We start from the raw sequence: 19,144 nt of genomic DNA on the forward strand, positions 1-19,144 counted from the left end.
CCTGCAGCTGGCAAGGTAACCAACAGCTGCTTTGGAGCAGCACACTGGGGACCGACCCAAAAACTACACGATGGTTCAACAGGAGCCCACAGCTGGGAACTCAACAGCTGTGCAGGAGCAGCTTTACAGTTTCTGAGACTGACCAAATTTGGTTCATGTCTCCTTGCTCGCATTTTAATGTTCTCTTCACCCCGCCCCCACCCCCCAAATGAATTTAGACACCACCCCCCCCTTTTGCCTTCTTCCCATACAACACTGGAATGCGTTTCCGCTTCCTGACAGCGTCTTCAGACACGTCAGGCAGCTAGCTGGCTGCCGTACTGCGCCTGCCCCACCCTACATCGCAGAAACATCTCGCGCTGCCCCAGGGATCAGCCGGCAGGAAGCCCTGACCTTACAACAAGCCGGGTGAGAGCTGGTCGGGTCAGCCCTCTTCATGAAGGGTGACACGTCTGGAGGCATCTGAGGCATTTGAATTCAGAAAGCTTCACCCAGCAGTAGCTGCACATGCAGGATGAGAGGTGGAACAGCTCACCTCTGACTTCAGGTGCTGGAGGGAACTGTAAGTCTCCCAGCACCAGTGCAACATGAGTACGACAGCAAAGCTTAGTGCCACTGCCAGGCCGCTGTGTGTGCAAAGCCACGCTTGGGCCGAGCAGGTCTCTGTGCCAAGAGAAAGCATTAAAGCTAGTTCTCCACTTCTAAAAGGCCATCCAATTCAGACTATATACAACACACATATGTATCTATATATATAGAAATAACTTTTAATTAAAAAAACCAACCTTGCATCAAAGATTATTGTATCAGACATTGAGGCAAGATTCAAGTTTAAGACAAACCAGTGTTAAAAAAGTGTTTAAAAAAATAATCAGAATGTGCAATAAACTACAATGTAGCAATAGGTTGTAGTGTTGAAACTTTACTGAACTGTTTTCAGATGTCCAGTGTGTATTTCCTGTTATTTTGACAAAAGAAAAAGAATTGACATTAAAACTGGGTCATCTGTCCAGTGCCATTCAGTTCCAGATATTACACATGGAAGGAAATTTTGCACAAAAACAGAGACTCCTATAAAGTTGCCTTCAACTGTCCTACACAGAAAAACTTCCCGTTGGTGAATTATACCTACATTCAATGTTTAATCTTTGTTAATACCTCTTGAGATTGCAGATACATTCCAAACTATGCTATTAAATGCAAGTTTCAGCAACTTGCTTTTGTTTCCTCACCGTGAACTTGCTGGGCAATTAAAAATCTATCTGGAATCACAATGGAGAGCTCTGGGGCTTTTTTCTTTATTGGTCTTCTAGACATCAGTCATCTTTTCCTTTTCAGCTAGTCACCAAATGTTGGCATACTTACGAGACTCTTGCAAGGCACTGTACAGAAATTTGAACTAGACTTCATCTTTAACATATTAAAGCAAAATATTACGAGCCTCATTTGCTACTGAAGGACTAAGGAAGTAAGATGACCCAAAACGCAACATCCAGAGAGCTGCATCAGAGACTTGATGCGCCTCCTCTTCTCTTCCCTTTCTCTACACCCACACAACAAACAGGAACCCTACTCTGAGTAGCAGATACACGGACTATTGAAATGCAGTGGTCTATGTCTATCTTACTGCTCGAGGACATCTATATGAAACATGCTCTGGCACTACTGAGAGCTGAGTACAGATTTTAAGCTAGATGCAAGGCTTCAACAACGCCTGCTTTCAGACTGCTGGTTCTCACCTGCCCTTCTCTCACGTGTGGGTTGCACACATGCATTTAAAGAGAGGTGGATTTTCTGCCACACATTCATGCCACACAGGAAAATAATCTGTGGTTATCGCTTCTCACCACTGTTTTTTCAAGTAGTTTTTCTGTGTTCAGTTGAAGTTGTTGGTTTAAGGTAGACAGCATATCCTGCTGCACCAGAATCCACTAGAACCAGAAACGCATTTGAAAACAAACAAAACAAAAAAGGATGATTATTAACGAATGTGGCAATATGACAACAGAAAGCAGTGAATGGTGCCAGCAATTTATGTGCGCCCACTCCCGACACTGGGAATATTAGACTTCCAGCTTGAAATAATTACTTTCTCTTGGGGTTCAGGAAGAAGAAAGTGTTGTCTTTGGGATTTATCCTGCCTGTTACAAAGCAAGAAAGAAAATATATTATATGCAGCTAACATACAGGTTTTGAATTGTGCTGTCATATGCTGTGTGAACAAGAGAGATTTTACCTTACACTTTTCTCCACCTTAATTGGCTTTCTTAATGAACCACATTATTCCCTGTCACCTTTGTTTTCTCATATTGTTGATTCCCAGGCAAACATTTTCACAGTCTTCTGACTCTTCTGTAGATTGTTTTCTTGGTGGATAGCCATTGTCTGGCAAACCAATGGGCGTACATGAAGTACAGAGCGAGTCGCTGGGGAAAGCTGCACTTGACATTTCAGTCTGATTCGTTACTTGATCTTGGCACAGTAAAGCTTCTACCTCTTCATCTTTTAGTGGAAAAACTCGAAGTTCCCACAGCCCCGACTGAAAGGAATCAGAAGGGTAGGAGTGAGGGTGGAAAAAGAGAAAAGAGGGGAAAAAAGAGGTTTCAGCTGAGTCTGATTAGCTGTGTGCAGAATGCTCTGCTATCAAGTAACAAATGAGTGTCATTCTTCACAATGTTTGCAGGGCTCTTCAGATAAAGAATATGACACTGCTAGGCACCAGCTGTCAGTGTACGCCGGCTTCATGTGGGTTTGAACCCGTAACAGAGCTGCAACTGTGCAGGCACAGCACAGGAAGGGGGAGGGCTCTTTTCCACACTGCCAGGCAAGCAGGTTACCTGGCCCCAAAACGATCATATCAGGCCTGTGGAACCCTGGCCAGCATCCCCGAGGAAAGATTCCGCAGTCCCTGAACCCAAGCCTGCCACACTTGCCTCTAAAACATGCACCGTGTTCACTGAGCAGTGAGCCTGTTGACAAATGTTAGGTTTCATTCATAAAAAACCTGTGTCTACTTCTAAACAGGAGGGCTACATTCAGTCCACATAAACTAGGGCAACATTCTGAGCAGGGAAGGATGCGGCTACGTTTGAGTTCCCTGTTCTGTTAAGGGCCAATGGTCACTGAGGCCCTGAGCAGACCCCGGAGGCCATCAGGAGCACCCACCTTGGCTTCCTGGCTCTCCCTGCAGAGCTGTGCAATCCCTGAACAAACAGAGCCGTGGGCTTCCGAAGTCAGGTCGGGGACAGGTTCAGCAGCGCAATGCAGCGAGGCACAGGAGCTGCTGTGGTGGTCTTTGTGCACCGCCTCTTGGCTGTGTCGTCCGTCCGCATTTTTGCTGTAAGATCTAGTGCAGAATAAAAGAGACGAGAGTCGTAAGACCTACTCCCTGCCTTTTCACATCACCAGGAGTCGTTTAGGTTTTCTTTTCAAAGTGTTCAGTGTCTCTGCAAGTGCTACCTGTGTTCTGCTTACTTAAACTAAAGGAACAAAAACACACGTGGTTCTTAACAACCCTGCTGCTGCAAGCCAAAGCAAAGAGTGCTGTGTGGAGGAGCTAACCAGCTGCAATGGGGCTGGAACGGGCACACCCTGGCTGCAAAACAGCGGGTGGCTGGGCCCACTCAGGAGCGCAGCGTCACGCACAGGTGTCCAAACTGCACTGCCACCCGGCTGTGCCAACGGAACTCGAGAAGGAACAGCAGGTCCTCACTGCCCTTTCCCACCTCTCCTCTGGGCTCCTCTAGCCCATAGGGTAAGGTACCCACAATCTCCAAAGCAGGCAAAATAGTTTGTGTAATAAGATTAGAAATTTTGACCTCACCTTTATTGTAAATTTGAACTAAAATATCTAAAATACTGCCACACATTTCAAATGTCATGTAGAAGTTTGACCTTCCTAAAATGGCAGTTTTACTTCAGACTTCAAATTACACTAAGATTTCACCAAAGAGCTCACAGATTTTCAAAATTAAAGGTACGTATAAAGACCGTATTTTTCATAAGATTTAGTCTTTTTTCAGTATAGCTTCTAAAGTCACTTTATGTTCAAAAGTGCTCCGAATTAATTCCTGAATATATTTTACCTCTAATTTTATTCTGCAGTATAAAAGCTACCTTTGCATATTTATTCATAGTGTCACGATTCAATTTCAGCCAGGAGCAGACACAGGCATATATATGGTAAATAGCAGGAACAATTATCCTAACATTTATAGGATGCTTTTTGTTGTGGCAGATTCTGAAGCAATTTATGGGAATCATTTTCCCAGACCAAAATTGTAGATACAGCCGCAGTATGATGTTTGGCCATATATACACTATTTTTTCCAAGACTTACAGGGATTATACTTGATTCAGATGAGTTTTGCACCAGACAGCAAGTTTGTGAGAATTAACCTTTTCATATCAGCAATGACTTTTTAAGCGTAAGGAACATTCAGTAACACATCTCTGAATGCAGCAGGCGTTCAGCTGAGCCAGGTCAGTGAAGAAAGGCTCGTGTTACGCGGGGTGGCTAAAGTCATGATAACGGGGAGTGGCACAAACCAACAGAGCTGTGTGTTGTGTATAGCACTACAATCTTAGTGGTGCCAGATCACTAACGTGCCAACTTTCTGTAAGTTCTACATGCTTCAGAACTGCCTGGCCTTCCCTTTTCAACTGCAAAAACGATTTATGCCTGGTAGTGTCTCTAACGAGCTGATAAATAAGCAGTTCTCTGTGGCAGCATTTCTGAAACTGCTGCACCAACCAACCCACCCCGGTCCCACGGGAACGCTCTTATCAAAGTCAATACACCTGCCTGCTATTCCTTCTGGGCCAGCGGCTCTGCTCCCACAGTGACCACCTTGCTCGCTCTCTTTCTTCATACTTTGCATGACGTAAGGAAAAGACTTCATCTGAGAGATCTTCTATCTGTAATGAAAAATGAGGGATAGCTGCTGTAATTATGAACATCACTAGAAACAAAGACAGGTGCTAATATATGTAGTTCTGTGAAGGTTTTTTAACCAAGCACAAACAAACAAGGCAGTGTGTGCTAGCTGTACAAGGGTACATCAAAATAATGCAGTCAGCTGGCACTCTCACTTAGAGCCACAGTTTATGGGACGCTGTCACCTTCTGTTCATTTCTTTGTGTGTCTGTGGTTGATCTGAAGGGATACAGAAGTTACACCCCTATGCAACTAGCACATTTCTCCCTACGGTGAAATGTGTTTTCCCTACAGAAAATTAAAAAGACAAGTATTCATTTGTAAAATCAAGGCAGCATTAAAAGCACAAAGTGAAGACAAGCAAAAATCCGAGGAGTTTTTAGAGACTGATTTAGGAGGAGGCTGGGAGGCAGCAAGATTTGCCAGGTGCTCTTTAAGCACAGAGAAGCAGGTCTGACATCACTGGGGCTTGCGATAGCTCCACATGGAGAGGCATGCAGCAAACCTGAGGTGCCGCATTCCTGCTATGAAACCAAGCAGAAAATGGTTTCTGCTGTGAAGAGAGCATTTCTTAGCTGCATGAGCCCAGCACAACCTAACCTAACCTAATGTGAATATACTTTAACCGCTCGCAGAGTCAAACGAGCCAGCTTTTTATGCAAAGCCCCTCAGATGCAGCTCTTACATCTGACCTTCACTTAGGAAGAGCCATCGTCGTTTTTCCTGTGTCTAAGTCTGCTGTGTGTACGCAGCTGGATGAGGAGCACAGCGCTGCCCTTCCCTCTCCCCAGACTGCAGGGTGTACCACTCCAGCACAGCTCAGCATTACTTCAAAGTGCTCCAAACCATTCAGCCTCAAAGTTCATCTAAAAAGCTGTGGTTGGCAAGAACACAGGAGTGCTGCAGCCATGGATTTTTATGCCAGCCACTCTCACCTTCAAAGCAGAGAAATTCTAGGAAAGAAAATTCCTGCTTGTAGGAGCTGTGAAGCTGCACTGCTAGATCAGTCCTGGACAAGAACTATATGAAGAATTGGGAGGTTATAGAAAATTAAATTGATTTTCCATGAAACAAAGTTCTCACGGCTGCTACACAAGCAACACGGTTCATCTGATTTAGTTTGATAAAATAGAGAACTAAATGCAGAGTCCTAGCTGCACCACCAGAGAGACTTATCTTGTCAGCAGGATTCACTCTGCAGCAGACAGCTATCCGCCCTGAGGTTGCTGCAGGAGCCGTTCTCTGTACGAGGACTTGCAGCACCAAAGCAGTGCATGACCATTATGGGTACGAATGCAAAATACAACGCACCGATGCCGCTGCAAACATACCTGACAGCGGCATTCCTCAGCCTGCCAGAGCACACACCTCCAACCTAGGCTGCTGGCCACAAGCTACAGCCCCACAACCAAATTTAGCTGGGTCATTGAAAAGGATCTCAAAGATTTCTGTGTGATCTGAACCAGCCACGGGACCCATTTGCCAGAACTGGTGCTGCCTGGTTTCTCCTCAGCCCAGTACTCAAGAGGAACCCTCACACAAACAGACCTGCTTTGTTTGCTCAGCTCAAGATTTCTTTTTAAAGACTCCTCCTTGCTTTTATTTATGTTGAACACAAACTACTTTGTTAGCTGCTTGCTTCCCTTCACGTAACTCAACCAAATGGGTCTCTTCCTCTCTGGAATTCACCAGCTCTTGTCACCTGGATGGCATGGGTCTGGGGCTAAATCTCAGTTCGCATTCTGCCTTTCCAAGGTCAATGATGTACAGTGTGAAAGCGAGAATTTTATGGACTACAAAAGTGTTATTCCCTCAGGGAAAATGCAGGATTTTTCTGTGTGCTCAATTTCCTTTGAAGTGCAAACAAAAGATAATTTTCAAAGAAAAACTTAGACTTTGAAATTACTTTTCTTAGCAAATTGCCAAAACTTTTCATGCTGGGAAGAAACTTTATTTTTAACAAGCTTCCTTTCAAAACCCAACCCCACATTTCTCTACAAGTTTTGAAAAATATTAAAAGTAAGCCTTACTGTACCTTTTCCACAGCTGATAGCAGAGATTTAACTACTTGAGTTTTACCCTATTCCACTGAAGACCAACCATTAATACAGTTTCTTACTTCAAAATTATTCTTTGTTCTACAGATAAAAATCACATTACCTCAGGGTAAAAGACCTCTGCCCTTCCTCATCTTTCTAAGATTTTATATATCCTCAAACAACTTTACATTAATTTATAGTTACTATAACTAGAGAAAACTGAATTTTTTTCCACCAAGGGTAGTTTGAAAAAGGCCAAAGAGCTGTCATTGCTTGCCAGAAGGATCTAGCAATGACGTGGAGAGAAAAGACTATTCAGAAGGTGTGTTTGTGAGGCATGTCTAATGGTTTCATTCAAAGAAAGACTTAAAGCAAACTAAGATTTGAATCCCTCCTATCTCATCTAGTTAAGCTACGAGACGCTATGCATTAATGTTGAATAGTCAGGAATAATACCAGGAAAAAACAGGCAGGAATATTTCTGAAATGTTCTCAAAACAACAAAGTCAGTGCTTCAGTCATCAGCTCCATGGGAAACGCTGAGTCATACGCCATAAAAACACTTATGCAAAACTAATTACACAAAGAATTATTCTGAAGTATTTGCAATTGCTAAAACAACTACAAAATAAACTTTAACACTACTTTATATCCATGCCTTGCCAGAAACTTTAACCTGGACAAAACAAATTGCAAACAAAACAGGAAAGCCCATTCCGCACCCTCCCCTGCACTAAAGCAACAACAGACTGCAAATTCAAACATGCAAACCAGGAAATGCAAACGCTGTAATGTCCCAAAACTAAGTATTTTTAGAGTGAGCAGTGGAGCAGACATAGATAGTAGATTAACTTTTAGATTGTCCAACTTTTATGTGTTTGTCCTTGTAAGGCAAAATTTCCAGAAACGAAACTGTGACACCCCATAAAAAGCTTTTTGGACTCTAATAAAGTACCGTGAATGGGCCTGATTTTCAGAAAGTGCTGAGCTCCCATCCTTGGAAGTGCAGCTCCTGTAGAACCTGACAAATTTGGAACACCAGATTTGTTTGTAACTTGTGGAAACTCTGGTGTGAGCCCACTGCATGAAGTGAGAGAAATCCTTAAGTGCTGGACAATGCAAGGACAACTCCAGGAGTTTTAAATTTGGCCACACATAAGGCAGGCAGGCAGAAAGTATTACACAGTACCACCACAGACTGCTATGCAGTGGAAAGCAAAGAAAAAGCTTTTGTATAAAAGCAGACAGTACATTTTGCCTTCTCTCTTCTCCTTCCCAAATGATCTGCTAGATGAAGCTTGTCTTGATTTCAGCATATGGAACAATTTCGTGTGGCAGAATGTGAGCAAAGAAAAGAAAATGTAACGCTCCTGTTTTCTGATGGTTTTTTTCCTCAAGCTTACACAGTAACAAATTAACTCAGCCTAAAACCTGAAGCAAGGCAGCGAAAGAATTAAGATCAAACAGCCACCTTTTCTCAGTCCTCAGAAGAACATCCAAACCAATTAATATGATCCCAACAGAAAGGGAGAAAATTGGCAAAGGATGATTTAGATGAGTAAGATCTTTAGCATTTTTCTCATCTGACATCTCTCCTCTCTTGTTATACCCAGCAGCTGACAGACAATATTGAAGCAGTGGACCACAGCAGGAGGCTAGGCTGCTTTATTGTACTCAAGTATTTCCTGGCCAAATGATGAATCATACACGAACTAGTAATGCCAGATACAAATGGACTGGGAGGGCTATTAAACAAGCAGTAAGTGCACAAACTTCACAGGCTCCTTGAAGTCCATTCAGCAAAAATGAGCTAAAAGTATGCAAGATAAGTAGTCTGTATAGGATCTGGGGTCTAGAAGAGAAATCCACCGAGTGCTCCAAGCAAGTCCCTTGACGCCCTGAAGAAAGGCAAATCACTGTCGAAATTCTTTTTCTACAACCTCCCCCCCCCCCCCCCAATACCAGGATGAGGAGAGCATAATGAATAGCAGGCTCAAGGGACACTACGCCCTTGCTGCCTCATTAGTAATTCTCCACATAGTTTAATTAAATATCCTCGCAGGAGAGTTCTCTTGTGTATTATAGTTTGACCTTCTCACTCCTAAAGAAGATCAGGCAGGTTTCCTGCTAGCAGAGAGAGTACCAAGCTAACAGGCAGTGATGGACGTGACAAAATCTGACCACCACCAAGAATTTCACAAGTGCACGAAAAAGGCAGGGTCAGAGGAAGTTGTTCCCTTGCTTCAGAGCCAGGAGTACCATGTTAAATGACTGCAACTATGCCAGGTAGGCAGGTGAGGCTGTGATGCCCTCTGCAAGCATCAATTTCCAGATAGGAAGAAGCTACAGGCCTTGTAAATCTCTCCTGAGGAAGCTTGGCCTTTGTAGAGGGTGTATTTTCTACCCCAAGGGAGTGGCACAGTAATTTCACTTGTCTAGGATGCTCAGCATACCCTGCTGTACTGCTACATAAATGCAGTCTTTGTCTCCTACTAAGGTCTCTAATCCTGGATGTAGGGGTTCTCTGTAAAACGAGCTCTAAAATGGATATTGTGGATGAAGGTAAAACGCAAGTCCTACAGCTACAACAGCTGGTAGGGGCCTACAGCAGGGACTAGAGGGAGGCTACAGATGTCCAAAGGACAGCAAAACTGGCAGGTTCCTCTTCTGACTCTGGAAAAGGAGCCACAATAAGACAGGAAGAGTAGAAAGCCAGCCCAGAGACCAGACACACTGCTATGTTCACACTGGGGTTAGGAAACACCTCAAACCCACCATTGGGGGGATAAAGAAATCTCCCAGCCCCAAAGTCTATGGGCATACTCTGAAAGAAAAAGGTGGATTCTTACATCTGGAGGAAGCAAGAGTAGCACACAGTGTGCACACCTAACGAAAAAGGTGAGTGGGAAATGCTGATGGTTACGTTGTCCCTGACAAAGCAGAAAACAGAAAAGCTTGCTTCCAACAGGAGGGTTGCAGGAACACTGAGAAGAAAACTGAGGAAACCTGCAAGCAAAATGCCAAATTACCTCCTCAAGAACAAGAGGCCACGGGAACTGGCCATGAAAGAAAAGGATGAGAGAGGAGGACAGGCATTATAGCAGAGAGAGCCCCAAAGAGAGAGTCACACTAGGGGAACCCAGCATCAGAGTGGCCAGGAGCATGGGGGAGCTGAGGCCTCAAAGGGATCCTCCAGGAGCTCTGACTGTGCTGACAGCAAGGGGCAGAACAAGCGAACAGCAAGTCTTAATTAATGTAGTGGATGACAGAAATGTGAATTATCTCCAGGGTCAAGTAGGTTGGGGTAGGACACATTGCCACAGCCTGATACCTAATAGTTTATTTTTGAAATCTGAAACTTACCAGGATTTGCATGAAGTCAATGACTTTGAAAAACAGATACTGATTATCCCAATTATGTATCTAATTTAACTAAACTGTTGGTTTAATTAAAATACAGCTTACCTCTTCATCATCTGTATGAGATCTTTCCAAAGGTTGAAATTCAACAACTCTCCAACTAGAAATGAAACAAGACAAGTCAAATTAGTTTACCTACATGCTGCTTCATTGGTTCAGCTGTAAAGACTTCTTTTTCTACAGATAAAATAATTTCAAATTTCAGGTGCCAATAGCAGATGCTCACAATGTAATTCTCCTTTCTTAACCCAACATTTAACCTTTCCTTTCCCCAACAAACTCTTTAAGTTACTCAGAGTGCTTTATCTTTAGAGACAATATAAAAACAAATACAAATTAGAGATTGAAATATGCAACAGCTACAGTATTTCAGGCAACTTGCAGTACTTAAAAGACACTGAATTACAGCACAGGAGATCAATTACTCTGCTCTAGCAACCTAAAGATGTTCTTTTATCGATGTATTTGTTTATTACATCTCTAGAATTGTGGATTACAAATAATGTGTTTACACTATATGGAAAAAGTTCAGCTTAATCCATAGTATCAAAATGGAAATTTTAAAAAATATATGCTAAAAACAATTCTGTTTCATTTGCCGTTAGCTACTTTTTTAGTGAACCGTAACACAAAAGATGGCAATCTCCAAATAACTGAGAGCATGTCAGCCCAATAGCACTTTTAAGCCCATGAGTATCACTACAATTAGGATGATATAAAACCACTTCTATTTTTAGCCAGTCTGTGCATCTGCCACCACTCTGCACCTATCACGTTATTTCCCTTGTGCTATCAGCTGTCCAGTCTTCCCACCACTGATCTTCCATCCACTCCTATACACAAACTGATGTGCACAGTAAAAAACAAAACCAAAAACAAACAAAACCCCACAAGCACATGAAAAGATCGTATTAGTATTACGACATCTAACTAGATGTTAACGATATCTTTAATAGCATTCTCGTGTTCATTTTGCAACTAAGGAGGTCAAGAACAAACCTCGGTGTAAGGATTTCTTTGTACTGTAGTTTCTCCAGCTTGGATGGTGCCACCAGCGACATTGGAATAACAATGTTGTCTATGTCATATGAGCTCTCACTTCTCAACCTCCTCCTTGAGTTATGCTGTGTAACAGAACCAATAAAAGAGGAGATTTATCAGCTTATAGGACAGGAAATCCATGTCAGTTGAGATATTCTGTAACGGATTTTCTAGAGGCCAAATTATTATTTTTTTAAAAAAGGAATTTCAACAAATCTTAAAACTATCTTGCCTCTAAGACTTACTCCTTGCTTGCATAGCTCTTACTGATATCAAAGGATGCTTCTCTAACTTCACGTACAGTTAATTTTGAATACTTAAGAGAACTTTAATGCTGTGTTCTTCCTAACATTCAGCCTATAAGTAAGACCTTCTGTAACCTATCTACTGACACGTAACCCGAGTGGTTTTTTCAGCGTGACACAATTAATTCCAAGAGAACGAATCTACATTTAGCAGTGAAGAACAACCTACGTGGAAATATTTTTCTAAAAGACACACAAAAGACAGAAACTGAACGATCATACTAGATTCCCGGTGTTCTCTGCTCAATAGTTCATGGAACTTACAAGTGTCAAAAACTGAATTTTCTAGATTACAGGAGAAAGTTTAGTTTAAATCATATACTCCATATTGCAAGATCCCAGTTTTTAGCTGATAGTTAATGGAAGCAGTCTGTTCTAAAATGCTCATTTAGGCATTCTTTAAAGCTGGCCTCAAGAATGTAAGTGAGCATTATCAAAACTGCTTGGAGGATGCAGATCTTAATTCAGTTCTCCAGTCATCATCGCCAGATTAAAACGACGACTTACTGAGCACCAGCATACCACCAGGCTTAACAGAACTGTGGGCCCGGAAATTTGAGTATTATTATGAATTTCTCAATTAATTCCAATAGAATTAAAACAAAGTGTGTTTCTGCAAGGACTTCGCTGAATCAGAACTCTGCTGCTCCTCAGCAAATTTATATACCAGAGACTTTGCCAGTAGTGCTGCACAAGAGGTTTTAAATAGCAAAGCTGAGACTTAACAAGTGCTGTGACTATATTTGCACAGTGATGCCATTTGACATAGCTGCACCAAGAGCAAGAGCTCTTGTGTAAAACTGGGAGCATATATCACAGTATATTTAATGAAATTTAAGGGGGAAAAAAAGTAAAATGAAAGGCCCAATGCCACTAAATGAAGCATCCATTTCAGTTCTGTTATCTGTAAAACTCTTAACAACCAATTATCTGGTTTAGGGGCACCACATACTAAATCTGGAATAAATTTCTTTATGTAATTCACTTAATTCACTCTAAAATGTTCTTTACTGTAACTTAACATTAGCTTCTATATAAAGAACCCATATTTGTGGATTATTAATTTGCGGATTATTAGTTTGCATAACTGTTAACATTTCAGTTAAGACAGGGACACACTTTTAGTTTACCTGTGATGAAGTGCTGTGAGCGGGCCTAGACATCGCATTGACATTGGTCACGGCAGCAAAACTGCTTGGGGATTCTGGTTCTGCATGTTGAAAGGAGAACGTCTCAAACCTAGTGTTACGTTCGCCTGTCACAAAAACAGTAATAAACAATATTGAACACTGACTGTTGTCTGTTAGACTAAGGATATTTTTCCATACAGTAAGAGTACAGTCATTTCTAGAAGCCCACAGCTAACCACTTGAGATTTAACAAATACTAAAAAAAGCTGTCTAAATAAACACTTGTTACTCATCCTGTCATTGCTGTTCCACACAACTCATCCCTCTCTTTCTACAAAGGATTTCTTCTGCTGGAACCAGCTTCATATGGGCAAATCCTGCTTCTTTTTACAGAAGCTGCCCTAGACTACACACACAGCAAATACAATTGGGCCTAGAGGAATGCTCCAAGTGTCCCCGCACAGCGCTTCATCCCACTGACGTACTGATCCCTAACTGACAGATTCCTCCTGGATAAATGATAAAATGATAAAATAAAAGTGGCAGTAAGGGTAACAAACAAAATTAGTTTCTCGATCTCCATGTGTGGTTTCTTTTAGCAGTGGTCCACTGCCCCAGACAAATCATAATTCTTGTTTACTCTTACTCGGTCCCAGTGTAAGCAAAGCTGAGGGGGATTCAGAAGTTAACCACCAGTATTCTGCTTTTCTTCTACCTAAATTTCCAGTAGACAACGAGAACTCAAACTTAAAATAGCGACTAATAAAAAGGGTCGGTGGATTCCAACATGAAAAGAAGAGATAAGACAGATCCTAAATCCTGAATTGCACAAGCTGGGTCAAGTACGTGAACTCTCATCTCCCCAGCAGCTCTGCAGCTCCCTGGCACACAGCTTTTATTTTTGGCCTTGTTCATCAGGCTGACCTTCCCCATGGATAATTTCTCCTAGACAGAGCCCAAATTAGGAATAAATATGTAGTACTACACCCCCAGCACTAATAAGCTAGAACTGCTGCTACTACTCACAACTATACCACATTGCAGTTTTCTGGCATTGGGAAATGATCCTTATGATAAAAGATGTTGTTTTTGTTTTTTTCCTTCTGTTACCTCAAATAGCCAAATACTATTGGCAGAAGCCTAACTGTAAGTTCAAAAGGTTTATACCACGAAGTTTTCTCTCTTACTAGTGCTCCCAAGTAATTCCAGTTGTTCACTTAGGGAAACAGTGTGGTTCCAGGAGCACTGGGCCAGCACCTTCCTTTTGGGGGCCGGTGACTGGTTAGGGCAGCAGGTGGCATGGACAAAGAAGATTGCTGCTGGCGAGAGGGGACAGGGGAAAGCACCCTCCAGGAGGAGAGAGGCACAAAGCACATGGGAAGAGTGCATGGCAAAGGGAAGGGAAGGACAAAAAACAAAACAAAAAAAACCACACGAGCAAAACAAAGAAAACAAACAAAAAAAGCCAACCCAAACCCACAAACTCATCTAAATCAGAGAGTTTTTAGTCTGCCTAAACACATCTTTCAGCCCCTCCTGCAACTTCCTAACCAATACGTTGCTTTTCGTTGTTGTTGCTGTTCTGCTTTTAAACAGGTCATAAGTTTTGGTTAAATCATCTGCAGCAATTCCCATTCTCCCACCTCTCTTGCAAGGTTACACCAGCAATTTTACCTGGATATGCACTGGAAGTGTGTTTTTCCATAACATTAACTGATGATTTATATGTTTTCGTTCGTTCTTAGGGGAAATTTTAGAATAATATAATTAGTCATTTTCCTCAAATACCTTGGGGGGAACTTTGCTAAGCGTTTTCTAAAGGTTCACATAAATCAATCTCTAACAGAATCTGTTAAGTTTTACATCCTACTGGCCTGCAGAAGTAAGATGCTATATATCTCTACAAGGGCATGCTGAATTTTTGTCCCTAAATTACCACATTATTCTATGTAGCTCTACAGAACTTGCAGGGCAGTTTCTATTAATTTACCTACTGCTGAAGTACAGATTCAAGGGCTTAAAATATAAAGATAAGAAGAGTGAAAACACTAATTATAAGCACTGGTAGCCCACAAGTCCTCTTAACTGTCTGGAAGGAAGCCAGAACCACAAATGACAGTACACAAATGAAACATAGCTGACCAAAGCTGCTAGGAATAGTAAACGTTTGGTTGCGTGCATGATTTGACAGATAAATTTGCATTTCATCTGTTTCACTACACTACTATAAAAAATTCATAGTGAAAATAATGACACAGCAAAACACAGTGGGACTTGCTGAGCAGCTTCCTTAGAGTATTCCAAAAATAAAATACAGAAGCTTGTCTCCTTTTGTAATACACACCGATGAAGAAAGAGATGCTTTAAAATAGCACGTTATTTTCATGGAATCCTAAATCCATTTCTTTGCTCCTGTAACGTTTCATAGTAGTATCCTTATTGGAGATACCTTAAAATTCATTCTCAAAAGCCCAGTGATAAACTCATTTCTACAGTACATATGTTTTAAAAAATAGTACTGTCTTAACACAATTTGTCTCTTACCTACTGCTGTCTCACTTAGATGTCTTTTCTTTCTTCCCTCCGACAGCTGGTCAGACGTCCCTGACATTGATTGAGATTTGGAATTAGATAAAAAGTCACTGCTCCATTGTTTGAGAGAAACATTATGTTGATTGTAGTCTACAACAGAAACATGTATCACGTTGTAAACTTATTTTCCATTGCTGCGATTTACAGGCAGTCTCGGTGAACTACTTAATATAGAAAAAAAAAAAGACTTCTGATAGGAATCCAGGTAGTAGGGAATACTGCAGTCAGGCACCTGCGTTTGCAGAGACCTCATGGTCCAAACTCCCTGCACTTGTACTGGTGCCACCCTGCAGCTCTGAAGGGATTGCTTCAGTGTAACAGCAGAGTACCTGACATTGTGTTTGGCGAAGAGATTCCTCTTCCACCTACATCCCTAGCCCGTTACCTTCTCTGATAACCTGCTTTGTGGTAAATTTACACATGGAACATTTTCAGGGCGAACTAATGAAAAACAGTCTTGGAAATATTAAAATGTCTTGCCTTACATACCATTGTCTGGAGATATTTTAAACTCCACTCCCAGAGATGAGGCATCAACAGGTTCTCCTTTGATGTCATCCTTCCTTAATAATGTTTCAAAGTATATGTGAAGAGGAATATCTGAAGGAGAAAAAAAAAAAAACACAAAGTGAATGGAGTCTGTATTGGGAAGATGGCAACCTATGACATAATGAATTTTGCATCATCACTGAAGGTCTAGGAGTGGATTTACACAATGCTACGTAATATAATCTATGAGCAATACTGCTTTGAGTCCTTCAGTTCATACAGAACATCAATGCCATGAGGACTAACTGCTACATGGGTGCAGTATCTTGACACAGTCAAGCTGGACACAATATCGGGAAGCACCTGAGACTGGCAAAAGGAAAATCTGATGACAACGATCAAAAAAAGCCCAACCAGACACTTCAGAGGTGTGAGTTTTGCATACATAAGTAAAAAACTTGAGGCAAGGTAATTCTCAGCAAGACAATTATTGCACGTGTGGCATCCTGCACCGCAGGCGAAGATCCGTAGCCTTTTCTATCTGTTCTCCAAGACAAGTACTACACAAGATAATGTCCTGTAATTGCAGGGAGGTAAGAACTGAAGGTACCTTTCTTTCTGCTACTGGAAAGTGAGAGCTATGCCAGGGTAAAAACAAATCCATTTTTAGCTGTGAAGCTACGCAGCCACACGTCCTGACCAAGGCAGTATGCTGAAGCGGTTCCAAACTCTCTACCACTATGAGCTCTAAGGGCTGACAAGACAACTAAGATCAAAGTAAGACTCAAACCTAAGTGATGCTCCTCAACAAATCTCAGTGTAGGCACTTCGTAGATTAACAGCATTTTTTTAGTCTTCAAAGCCAAAGTAAGAAAGCGCAGGATTGTCTTATTCTGGAATAAACGATGTCTGTACCTGTAGCGACCCCATGACTGAAAACAAGCTCTGGAGGGTATGGTGGGAGCAGGACCGGGGTCTTCCCCTCTTGACTAACTCCTGCACAAAACCCAGCACGGTGGAGAGCACACAGTGCACTTCCCCTGTATTCTGTAAAGCCTTCGGTTCATCCTTCTGGGTACAAGTAATTAACGCTTTTGAAAATTACTACTGCTGGGAGCCTAGAGGTAATTTCAAGGTACATTCCTTCTTTCTCTCCCTGGCAAAGGCTACAGCAGGGACATGCAATTCATTTCCCGAGGGAGCTCTAACCAAGAATTAGTCTGCAAAACATCTCAAGTGGTAAGGAATTCAGCCACTGTTGTTAGGACAGGAAGGCTTAAGAAAAATTGGTCTCTGTTTGAAAAGCCTTTCCGGAAACAAAATTAAATGAAAGAAATTAAGTAGAAAGAAATATGTCATCGTAAGCAGCACGCTTGACAACTATTACATTCACAATGAGAAGAGGGCTGAGCACAGGGCCACCGGGTGGGCACTGAAGTATTTTTATTTACATACAATCTTAGCCTTGAGGACTTGCCAGGACAGAAGCTTTCAACGTATTTTGCTAACTAAAAACGACAAATTATTTCAATTTGATACTGATCTAAGCAGGTATTTTGTCACAAGACTAAAGGCGACCTGCAAAAGCTTTTTAGCATGTTTTTTATTCTACCTCTGAGTAAAGCATAGATAAGGTCTGAAAGGTTTATTGGTCATGACATTTATGCAAACAACAACAACAAATGCTTCTCCTGCCTTTTTTTTTTTTTTCCTGGGGAACCACCTTGATGTTTCAGAGGTTGTTTATTATGCACTCCTGTGCCTTAATTAAAAGGGCAGGAGTATTTGTCCCAGATTATCCACAAGCTAGATGCACAAATACCAGACCCAAACATCAGAAGCAAACTACAATTTTCCAGCTGTCAAGGTGCAAGTTTGAAAAGGCACTTCTATGCTCAAGGTATAATGCAACCACTCACATATTTTTGGTAAAGACCCTTGGTAATATGGAAATATTTAAGGGCAGGACTTAGATCTGTAACGAGCATTATACTTCCAGATACAAGTACGCTGTGAGCCAGTCCAATTGCACTATACAATTAAATTGTCTGCAAATTATGATTCTTCTTTGGAAGTAAAAATAAAAATAAAAAAATACAGAGAACAACATCTGAATCTTCAATCTGAATCCCTCCTCACACACTGAAGAATCGAATTCACAGAGTTTTGAAATAAGACAAATACCAATAATATTTTCTACCACACAGAGGAAATTTAAAAAAAAAAACAACAAAAAAAAACTTTTCTTCTACTGTGTTGACAAACTTTCCTTATTCAAAAGAAAATGATAAAAGATGTGGGCACGCCACAAGCGGCATTTTAAGAGAAGTTGTCCCTCTGGAAAAGGATAACAAAGGAAGCTGCAAATAAAAGTTGAAAGTGAATCAGACCACCTGACCAAACTGGAAAATTTCTAGCATGCACTTCTTCATAATTTGTTCATATAAAATAAAATGACAAAAAGACTAGCAGTCCTCGTGAGGAGGAAGAAACGGTGGAATACACAGCACAGTCCTCAAAAGCAAGGACTGCATCTGAGCAGGAGATAGTAGCGTAGCGCTCTTCCTGTCTCATCTATTAGTAGCAAGGCTAAGGTTCCTGGAAAAGAGAATAAATATTCCTCAAAAGAAAGATGTCCTTGGTATCAGAATGAAGCTAAAATAATATTTTTCTTCCTCCCTCCTGGCAAAGCGACCAACAGCAGCCACAAGGCAATCAAAAGCCTTTCAGACTCTTTCATTTTCATGATGATTAGAGCCGTCTTTTCTAAGAAAAGAGATTTCCAACATTCTTGTTGAACTTCCTAGTCTCCCTTGAGATTAAGGCAAAAATGAAAGCAAGGGGCATAGCCTTACATGACTATCCTTGAACAGATGTCTTAAGAAACACTGAAAAAAGCCACCCAAAACATATACACTGTAGTACAGTGAAGCTCGCACAGAAGCGGAAGCAAGGAAACAATCTGATGAGTTAGACAAACTGGCAGCCACCCAAGCAGCAGCGTGTGGGGACAGCTCTCCTCTGTAGGGATTTGGGAACTGCCTATCCCCCTGGCTCCTGTCCAGCTGGGCAGCCAGAGACACGGGGTAAGTGAGGGAAAGGGTCTGGAAAGAACAAAGATTTAAGAGCTGCTTTGCTTCTCTCTCCTCTCCCCAGAGGAATACTGCTGATTGGGATTTTTGCTGTTGCACT

General features: G+C 41.7%; 1 protein-coding gene across 23 annotated transcripts in view; it reads right to left on the minus strand.

The window, feature by feature from the left end:
• Nucleotides 1–743: 743 nt before the first annotated feature.
• KANSL1L (KAT8 regulatory NSL complex subunit 1 like) overlaps nucleotides 744–19,144 on the minus strand; it is a 63,395-nt gene continuing 44,994 nt past the window's right edge. For 6 of the 23 annotated variants that reach the window (XR_007708457.1, XR_007708456.1, XR_007708450.1 and 3 more), the window contains 9 exons: nucleotides 15,953–16,063; nucleotides 15,416–15,475; nucleotides 12,872–12,996; nucleotides 11,395–11,519; nucleotides 10,441–10,495; nucleotides 4,805–4,917; nucleotides 3,166–3,346; nucleotides 2,237–2,539; nucleotides 744–2,141 (listed from right to left, as the gene is read on the minus strand). Coding sequence is in view for 11 of the 23 variants with exons in the window: in XM_050711434.1 (XP_050567391.1) it covers nucleotides 2,291–2,539; nucleotides 3,166–3,346; nucleotides 4,805–4,917; nucleotides 10,441–10,495; nucleotides 11,395–11,519; nucleotides 12,872–12,996; nucleotides 15,416–15,553; nucleotides 15,953–16,063 (1,097 nt within the window). In the remaining 12 variants the exon portion in view is untranslated. Of the gene's footprint in view, nucleotides 2,540–3,165; nucleotides 3,347–4,804; nucleotides 4,918–10,440; nucleotides 10,496–11,394; nucleotides 11,520–12,871; nucleotides 12,997–15,415; nucleotides 15,554–15,952; nucleotides 16,064–19,144 lie in introns of all 23 variants that reach the window. The other 17 variants (XM_050711431.1, XM_050711435.1, XM_050711430.1 and 14 more) reach the window with 5 other exon arrangements.

Source organism: Cygnus atratus, chromosome 6 (assembly GCF_013377495.2).
Source record: "Cygnus atratus isolate AKBS03 ecotype Queensland, Australia chromosome 6, CAtr_DNAZoo_HiC_assembly, whole genome shotgun sequence".
In the NCBI taxonomy this organism is placed as follows: Eukaryota; Metazoa; Chordata; class Aves; order Anseriformes; family Anatidae; genus Cygnus; species Cygnus atratus.